General features: G+C 58.5%; 1 protein-coding gene across 1 annotated transcript; it reads right to left on the reverse strand.

Annotated features, from left to right (window-relative positions):
• Positions 1 to 507: 507 nt before the first annotated feature.
• On the reverse strand, positions 508 to 2916 carry IGFALS (insulin like growth factor binding protein acid labile subunit). The gene is made up of 2 exons (XM_066561122.1): positions 2901 to 2916; positions 508 to 2321 (listed from the first exon to the last, which is right to left on the reverse strand). Exons 1-2 carry the CDS (start codon positions 2914 to 2916, stop codon positions 508 to 510), a joined length of 1830 nt encoding a protein of 609 aa, XP_066417219.1.
• Between the last annotated feature and the right edge of the window lie 6940 nt (positions 2917 to 9856).

Consider the following 9856-nt stretch of genomic DNA (forward strand, 5'->3'; position numbering starts at 1 on the left):
CACGAGCTTTGGAAAAAACATAACTTACAAGGTGGGTTGCAATAGCTCCAAAGGTTTATTTGCCTGCTGCCATTTATCAGGTGAGCACCGAGTGGCTTTCTGTGCCCTGCTTACACCTGCTGCTGCAAGGAATCATTGCAGCAAGTCCTCTGCCCCTTCCCTAAGCTCGGGGGGGCTTTTTTTCCTGTTCCATGGCAGGAAAACGCTTTGTTTTGTCTCGTAAAAGTCCTGGCCTGGGCAGGGCTGCCCCTTGCTGTGGCTGCAGCGCTGGGGGTGCAGCATTCCCCCATCCAGAGATTCTCCTGCTGGGAGCTGGGAGCAACCATGCTCTGCCCTGGGGGCTGCTATTTAAATATGAAAGGACTGAAATACTCAGTTTGAAGCCCAGGGGGGCTGGTGCCCATCCAGCACTTTCTGAGCCAGGTGCTGTTGGAGGTGGTGGCAAATCTGTGCTCTGGCTGGGGTGGCACAGGGCCGGGATGAGGTCCCTGGGAGGGCCAGCCCAGCTCAGCAGTGAGCAAAGCTCTCCTGGGCAGTGTCCCGCAGGTCCAGCCCCGCCAGGCCCGGGGGCTGCAGGCAGGTGAGGTTGTTGTAGGTGTAGATGGGGACGTGGCTGTCGTCCCCGTCGGCCACTGACTGCACGAAGCGCGGCACCACGGCCGGGTGCTGCAGGGAGAAGTCCCGCAGGCCCTTCAGGGAGCAGTTGCAGTGCCAGTTGTTGCCCCCCAGCCACAGCTGCTCCAGGGCGAAGGGAGAGCACAGGAACGACACCGAGAAGGTCTCCAGGGAGTTGTTCCTCAGGCTGAGGTACCGCAGGTTGGCCAGGGGGGAGATGACGCTGTTGTCCAGTGTCTCCAGCTGGTTGTGGGACAGGTCGAGCCAGAAGAGTCTCTGGAGAGGGCTGAAGGTGTCCTGGGAGATCTCCAGGAGCTGGTTGGAGGAGAGGAAGAGGTACTCCAGGTTGCTCAGCCCCGTGAAGAGCCGGGGCGAGAGGTGGCTCAGCCTGTTGTGCTTCAGGTCGAGCTCCAGGAGCTCGTGCAGTTCGCTGAAGCTCTGGTCCTCGATCAGGGAGATGCTGTTGTGCTGCAGGAAGAGGCGCCGCAGGCTGGAGAGCCCGGAGAAGGTGTTGGCCCGGATCCTGCCCACGCAGCTGTGCTCCAGGTGGAGGCTGTGCAGCTTGGTGACCCCCTTGAAGACAAAGTCGGGCAGCACCTTGATGCAGTTGGCGGACAAGTGCATCACGGCCACGTTGTGCAACCCCAGGAAGGCGCCGGCCCTGATGTCCTGCAGCTGGTTGTTGTTGAGGCTCAGCACCTCCAGCTGGCCCAGCCCCTCGAAGGTCCTTTCCGCCAGGCCCCGGATCCGGTTGTGGCCCAGCTGCAGCTCCTCCAGGAACTGCAGGTCCTTGAAGGTCCTGGGCCTCAGGCCGGCGATGGAGTTGGTGGAGAGGCGCAGCACGTGCAGGCTCAGCAGCCCCAGGAAGGTGTCCTCGTAGAGCTGGACCAGGCGGTTGTGGGACAGGTCCAGCCACCGCAGCGACTTCATGCCCATGAAGGCACGGGGGGCGATGGCGTTGATCTGGTTGTGGTTCAGGTACAGCTTCTGCAGCTTCTGCAGCTTGACAAAGATGTTGATCTTGATGCCCTTGAGCGCATTCCCGCTCAGGTCCAGCTCCTTCAGCTCGGTGAGGCTGCAGAAGAGCTGGTGCTGGAGGTAGGGCAGCTTGTTGCCAGCCAGGATCAGCTCCCTCAGGTTGGGCAGGTCGTGGAACACCTTGTCAGGCAGCACCACCAGCGAGTTCCAGCCCAGGTTCAGGTACCAGAGGTTGGAGAGCCCGGCAAAGAGCCCTTCCTCCACCTTGCTGAAGTGGTTGTTGTTGAGGCTGAGGGACACGAGGTTCTGCGTGTGCAGGAAGGTGTGCGGGGCCAGGTGCCTGAGGCGGTTGCGCTCCAGGTGCAGGTGGTAGAGGCTGCGCAGCCCGTGGAAGGCGTGCTGCTCCACGGAGCCCAGCTGGCTGCTCTGCAGGTCCAGGAAGTCCAGGGCTGACAAATTCCTGAAGGCTGCGGCCGGCAGCAGCGTGAAGTTGTTGCCGTCCAGCCACAGCGCTTTGGCGTTGTGGGGCACGTCCTCGGGCAGGCGGCTCAGGTTGCGGCCGCTGCAGAACACGTTCAGCTCCTCGCTGTAATCGTCCAGGCTGCAGGCGCAGGGGCTGGGGCACCGCGGGCCCTCCCCGTCCCCCCCGTCCTTCGGGGGGTCCCCACCGAGGGGCTGCGAGGCCCTGGCCAGCAGCAGGGCCAGGGGGAGCAGGAGGGGGATGCCTGCTGGGGACCGAGGGGACAGCGTCAGTGCAGGGCTGTGGCTGCTCTGGGGGACCCCTCTTGGGACCCCCTTGGGACCCCCCCCTTGGGACCCCCCGGGACCCCTTGGTGGTGCCCACACCGCCGGGACTGGGGTGGATAAAGGGGTCGGTCCCGGTCCTGCAGCTGCGGGGGTTTCCAGAGGCTGGATCCCCTGGGAAACGGTCCAAGATCACCCCCCACTGCCGCACAGCTGTGACCCCTCGGATGCAGGGACCCCCCGAAATTCATCCCCATATTGCAGCGGGAGCTTTCATGGGAAAGGCCCCCAGACCCCTGTCCCCGTTCCTCCCCGGTGCCCCTGGACTCGCTGGGCACCGGAGGGTCCCGGTGCCGGTGCCGCGGTCCCTGCCCATCCCCGCACTCCCATCCACGTTTGGGCTCTGCCCTGTAGCCCTCCCAGGCAGCTCGGGACCCCCCAAAATGTCTGATTAGCAGCGGAGGAGGAGCAGAGCAAAGGGTGCCTGGAGCCCGGGCAGAGCCCCAGCGTGTCCCCCCCGGTCCCTGCGTGTCCCCCAGCCCGAGGGGCAGCTCCAGCCTCACCTTTGCCTGCGCTCATGGCGGCGGGCAGGGCAGGGCAGGGCTCCCGCTCCGCTCTCCGGCCCCTCGCACTGCGCAGGGATGGATGGAGCAACCACCTTGACGCCTGTCCAGGCACCCGCCCGGCCGGGCTTAACCCCACTGCTGCTGGAGCCCCGGGCAGCGGGACGGGCTCCTGGGGACTGCCCTGAGGGCAGCTCGGGGCAAGGGTACAGAACGAGATGTCCAGGAGCCTGATGGGGTCCTGCAGAGGGGGGTCCTGCCAGAGATGGGGTTTGTGGGGGCTTTGAGCCTGGAGGGAGGAATGGGACAATCTCAGAGGGTGTCCCAGCACCGTGCCCTGAGCTCCTGAGCAGCAGCACTGACCTCTCCCTGCCCTGCTGTGCTGGGGATGCCCTGGGATGAGCCCTGGCAGTGGCTCCTCACTTTCCATCAGGACGCAACAACCACACGCTGGGGCTTGGAGCATCCACAGGACACAGGGATTGAAGGTTTGGGGATCAGCCTTAGTGCAGGATGGGCTGAAACACCCGAGGGTTTATGGTGATGCAAGTGGGAAATGAATTGGGAAAAGGGGAAAAACTCTTCCCTGTGTGGCACTAAAACCCTCGGGGCAGAACCCTCAGCCCCTCCTGGGCATTTTCCCATTTTCCCTCCTGTCTTGCCTGGTGTGGGGATGGTGCTGGCAGCTCTCCACCCTGCTCTGCCCAGTGCTTCTGTGCCCAAGGGGAAACTGAGAGCAAAGGCAGGGTCCCCCTGGTGGGGTGGTGGCTCTGGGGGTCCCCTGCTCCTCTGGCAGCCCCCAGGCAGTGGGATGAGGGCGGGTGATACTCCAGGGCTGGCAGATGACACTCTGCCCTGGCAGCTCATCAAAACCATCCCAGAGAGGCACTGACCTCATCCTGTGTCTCAGGTTATTTCCCCACCAGGCTCCAACACGGCTCTGTGGAATCTTTTACCAGTTTCCAGGAAAGAAATAGAAAGAAAAAGCCCCAGCAAGAGGAGCCCTGTGGCCAGATAGAAAAGCCATGGCTGAACCTTCCCCTGTCCCTCCTCCCTGGAGATGCACCAGGCTGGCCCCACTGACATCCAGGACCAGCAATCTCTGCCCTGCAGTTGCTTTTCCCAGCCCTGGTTCCCCCAGGCTGCTTTGGGAGGAGCAGGGATTCCCTCCCCACCATTCCCACACCATGGGCACCTCACCATGCTCCCACCTTGCCCCTTCCCCTGGGAGCCTGCCACCTCCCCAGCTCCTCACCAGGCACTGCCATGCCCATGGAAAGGAGCTGGAGAGACAAATCCAGGCTCCAGCCTTGCCACCCAAGCCCACACAAACTTTCCCACAGGCTCTGCTTCCCCTCTTCCCTTTTGGCCCTGAGTGGAATCCTCCTCCCCCTCTATTTTAATCCTGTCTTCTGGGAATTTATAGATCAGGAGGGAGAAATGAGGCATAGGGATACATGCACCCACTAATAGGCACTGAGCACATATTGACACAAGGTGTAATCAATCTGGAAGCTAAAAAGAGCTGAACCAGCACAGGTCAGCCAGCCAAAACCCACAAAACCTCGTTGGAAAGTTTAAACAAGCCCTGCTTGCAGCTGGGAGCAGGTCCATCCCTGCCTCCAGCAGCCCTCCCCAGGGAAATATCAAATGAGATGCAATGGGGAAATAAGGAGGGGAAATAAGGAAATCCCTCCCCAGAGTGGCTGTGCTGCAGGGAGGAGCTGGACCCATCTCCACCTTTAGAGCTCCTTGAGGCAGCTCCTCCAGGCCTGTCTGCACCCCAGACGCCCCTGACAGCCTGGGCTCCAGATGTGGCAGGAGCTGCTGGGACCCTGCAGCTGCACCCCGGGCCCCCCATGTGCCCACAGCTCCCCAGGCACCCTGGGGCCCTGGCTGTGGGTCCTGCTCCCTCCCAGCGTGTCCCTGGCCATGGGGACCCCTGTGGGATCCCCCCATCACTGCAGCTCCAGCAATGAACTCCCAGCCCCGAGCAAAGTCTGAGCCCCTCCCCTGGTTGCCATGGAGAAGGCTGTAATGGTATTAGGGAAAGCAGCAAAATCCTTAAAAAGTCGGTTTTAAACCTATTTAAACTCTAAGGAATCATTTACCTTCCCCAGCAGCTCCTGCAGTCCCTCCCCAGGGAGCTGCCCAGGCCCTTTGGGTGGGACATGCCACCAGCTGTCCCTGCTCTGTCCCCAGGCTGGCTGGGCTGGGGAGGGGACAGTGCTGGGCCAAATCTGCTCTGGGACCCGGCAGGGCCCCACCAGGCAGGGTGAGTGACCAGGGACACTCTGCAGCGGCAGCAGCACCCAAGGAGCCCTGGGGAGCAGGGAGGTGACACGTGTGGCACTCAGCACTAACAGCTGAGTTAAGGAGTATTTTTAGCAATTCTTGCCAAATATTGTCCCTGTCTGGAGGAGAGCATCTCATGTTGCCAGGGTAACCAGCGCTCCTCGTTCAGGACCAAAAACGTGTCCCAGAGAGAGGGGAGGGGTGACAGTGACACCAGCACCACAGGGTGGTGCCACCCTCCTGGGGACACCAGCAGGGACCCAGCCCCAGGAGTGGCACCGTGCCTGGTGCTCACCCACGTTTCTGGTCACCCTGCTCCTGGAGATGGGCACTGGGGAGTGGTGGCAGCTGCTGGTGAAGGTCCCCATGGGCATCTCTGAGTGCCCCCTGCTGCCCTGCCAGGGCTGCAGAGCCTCCTGTGGCAGCTGGGAAAGGTGCCCAGTGCCCTGGCAGCTCCAGGGATGCCAGCTCTGCCCTGCTGGCCCATGTGGCCATCGTGCCACCAGCGCCTGCCTGGCCAAACTGGTTGGACTGGAGAGGTGAGGACGTCCCCAAGATGTGACTTGGGCAGGTCAGGGCCATTGCTGGGGGCAAAGATGGGAAAATTCCCAAACACTGAGGTGTGGGGAAAGAAGGGCCCTGGGAGCGGGGATTTGGGGTGCAGGGAAGGGCAGGGGAGCAGCGGCTGTCAGAGTGGAACCGGGTGGGGGAGAGCAGAGGGAAGGGAGGCACCACCGTGCCCAGCCCACCCTGAGGGCAGTGCCAGGGTGGGCAGTGCCAGGGGAGAGGTGCTCTCCATGTGCCAGCTCAGCTCTGCAGACCCGGGCACAGAGGGAGCAGCCCGGACCTCGGGGTGCCTGAGGGAGGGATGGGGTGGGAGGGTGGCAGAGGGAGCAGAGCTGAGGGACAGGGTGGGAACGTGGCAGAGGGAGCAGAGCTGAGGGACAGGGTGGGAACGTGGCAGAGGGAGCAGAGCTTTCCCCCTGAGGGATGGTGAGAAAATGGCAGAGGGAGCAGAGCTTTCCCCCTGAGGGACAGTGGGAGAGTGGCAGAGGGAGCAGAGCTTTCCTCCTGAGGGATGGTAGTAGGGTGGCAGAGGGAGCAGAGCTGAGGGACAGGGTGGGAACGTGGCAGAGGGAGCAGAGCTTTCCTCCTGAGGGATGGTAGTAGGGTGGCAGAGGGAGCAGAGCTTTCCTCCTGCCCCAGATCCCAGCCCCACCCCATCCTCCCTGCCCGCCCCATCCCAAGTCTCCCCCCAGCCCTGCAGAGAAGGGTGGTGCCAGGGTGGTGACACTGGAGGTGCCAGGGGGTGACAATTGGGATGTGGGGTGGCAGTGGGTGCTGGCAGCCTGTTGGACTGCCATCCCTTTTCTGACCCAGGATGGGACATCTGAGGGGCATTCCTTATCTCAAAGTTTCCATAGAAACACATCCCATGTAAACCTCCTATCCAACCCCAAAAACTCTCTCCAAATCCATTTCCCACAGCACCCACAAACCCAGCATCCCTGGGCTGCACCCCAGATTGGGCAGGGCAGGGAGAGGATTCCCTGTGAGCCCTCCCGAGCACACAAACACCCCCAGGAGGGGATCCCGGGACAGGGCACACCTGGCTGGGCCAGAGCAGACCCAGAGGGGACCCTGGAGGTGGTTGGGGGCTGGAAGAACCTTTGCTGTTCTTCTGAGGGAGCTGAGAGAGGTTCTGCAGCTCCCTCCTCCTCTCCCTTCCTCAGGCTGGGGGAGCTGGGGCTGTCCAGCCTGGAGAATTCCTTGTGGCAGCCTCAGGCCTTGGAAAAGTGACACAGAAAAGCTTTTCCTCAAGCCAGGAGAAACGGTGGTGACTTTAAACTGGAACAGGGTGGATTTAGTTGGATATAAAGAGAAAATGTGCTGGGGGGATCTGTGGGTGCCCAGGGATTCCCCATCCCTGGGGCAGTGAGGTCAGGCACCCCCAGTGTGAAAAACGCCAATCACTTGGTTTTTTAAAATTTTAAAAGTTTAATAGTAATAAAATGTTTATAAAAATAGTAATACAATCAGAGTAATAATAATTTGGACAATTTGAATTAGGACAATATGAGACAATAAATACAGAGAGCTATGGACATCCAGGTACCTCTTTCTGGGCAGCACAAGCCCAAAAAAGGACCCACGTTAACAGAGGATTAACCCTTAAAAACAACAGCCTGTTGCATATTCATACACCTCATACATGATGCATAAATTCCATTCAAACACGGGATTCTGTCTGGTCATCATCAACTTCTTCCTCTGAATCCTAACAGTGCCTTCGAAGCGGGAAGAAGTTCCCTCCTGATAATGGAGCAATAAATTCTTTTTCTCTGAAAGATTCAGGTGTCCTGTGGCTGCTACCTCACTGCAAGTCCTTTCTTTAAAAAAATATCCTACATAGCACAGTTTCTATTTTAACATTTTTTATAACCTAAAACTATATTTACCACAGTACTTAAGAGAATTAATGCAGCATTACTTTCTAACACAACGCATATAATATTCATTCTAATTATATATTATATTATATTATATTATATTATATTATATTATATTATATTATATTATATTATATTATATTATATTATATTATAATTAATTATATATAATATAAATATATATTATACACAATTATATAACATATAATATAAATATATTATATATTATATAAAATTCTAATTATATTATTATATAATATTTTAATATTTGCGAAAAGCCAATCATAAAATACACATTTTTCGCATCCCGGGGGTGCAGAGGGCGTCCTGGGGGGAGTCTGGCGGATCCGGGCTCGGGCTCCCTTTGCTGCCGCTGGAAGCCAGATGGAGCCATCACTGCGCTGAGCCCGTGCGGCTCTGCCGGGAGCTGCTCCCCTGCTCCGCCCGGGGGTCCCCTGGGGGGCACAGGGCCGTGTGTGACCCTGCCAGGGCCGGAGGAGAGGGGACAACGAGCAGCGGGCGCCCCAAAGCCTCCCCGGAGCTCCCTGGGTTTAGGAGCGGTTCCATCTCCTAAAGCCGCGCTCCCGGGGCTGGGTTTAAGGTGAACCTGCCAAGGAGAGTGAAACCCCTCAGGGCAGAGCCGGGATTTGGCCGTGGTTTAGTCCGGAATGGTGCTGGAGATTCAGTGACACCCCAAAACTTCATTTCTCAGCCCCAATCTGCTTTTTGCCCGGCACAAAATTGGCTTTGTATTCCCAGCCCCTGGGAAAAGTGGTCGCTGTCATTCCTGGTGCCGGTAGCACACCTGGTACACAGGTTTTTATTGCATAATTAACGCCGTGTTTGCATATGTTAATTGCCGTTAATTGGAGCGGGCTCGCTGCGGCTCCGGGAGCAGCAGTGGGATGGGGGGGGGGGGGCTGTTCCCCCCCAAATCAGGGGGTGCGGGACAGATCCCGGGGCTGTGGGGCGGGGGTGCCCGTGCCTGGGGTGCCCATGTGGGGCTGAGACCCCCCCGGGACGGAGCTGCTGCTGCTGCTCGGCTCCGCCGTGCCCAGAGCCGTGGGCAGGGTGTGAATCGGGCTCGGGCTGGGTGTGAAGAGACTGTGAATTCTCATCAGCACTTCCATTACCTTAATAAAATTACTTCAGGTCTGTTAAGTTCTTTTGCAGCAAAACAAGCTGTAATTGCACGGTTTGCTGGTTTCTCCTTGCCCTGAGCCCCCCGAAGTGCTCAGCCCCGGCTCTGCCCTCTGCCCACCCTCTCTGGGGGCTCCCCCAGCAGCCTGGGACAGGTGAGGAGCTCTGCTCGTCATGGAGCTCTGAGGATGGCCCCTCTCCCTCCCATCTGCTGAGCTCTGACAGATCCTGAGGAGTTATTCAGAGGTTTGGGCTTTTTTGAACATTATATTGTCAAAGCTTTTTTTTCTGTGGGAGACAGATTATTACCTAAACTCACCCACTCTCCAGAAATAGCAGCAATAATAAGCCTGAAATGAGGAGATTAAGAGCTGGAATTCATTTTAGAATCATGGAAGAGTTGGAAGTGCCCTCTGAAGGTCTCCCTGTCCATCTGGTTTCACCCCTTTCAAGGTTATCCACTCCCTGTTACCCTCACTCAGACCCTGGAGATTCTCCAAACACTTTTAGTTGTGGGATTTGTCCCATTCCAGCCTGGAAGGTCCCAGTTTGGAGCCAGCAGCAGCCCCCAGACCAGCACAGCCCAGATTTGGCACTGTCTGGGCTAATCCAGGCTGGTTTCAGTGCATGCTTTGCTTTGAAACCTCTTTTTCCACACAGCAGCTCTGATGTGCAGGGGGGAATTGGGAAAGGTCATTGCTGCACCCGGAGCTCAGAGATCCTGGGGCCTCTGGAGCAGCTCCTTGGCACAGGAGGTTCAAGGACTGCAGGGACCTGGAAGAAAATCAGATATTATGGGATGGGCTTGGAGCAGGAGGATATTGGAGTGGGTTAATTATTGGGTTAATCAGCCCTTGGAATCATGGAATGGTTTGGATGGGAAGGCACCTTAAAACCCATCCAGTGCCACCCCTGCCATGGCAGGGACACCTCCCACTGTCCCAGGCTGCTCCAAGCCCTGCCCAGCCTGGCCTTGGGCACTGCCAGGGATCCAGGGGCAGCCCCAGCTGCTCTGGGCACCCTGTGCCAGGGCCTGCCCACCCTCCCAGGGAACAATTCCTAATTCCCATC

This window comes from Molothrus aeneus, chromosome 16 (assembly GCF_037042795.1).
Source record: "Molothrus aeneus isolate 106 chromosome 16, BPBGC_Maene_1.0, whole genome shotgun sequence".
Lineage (NCBI taxonomy): Eukaryota > Metazoa > Chordata > Aves > Passeriformes > Icteridae > Molothrus > Molothrus aeneus.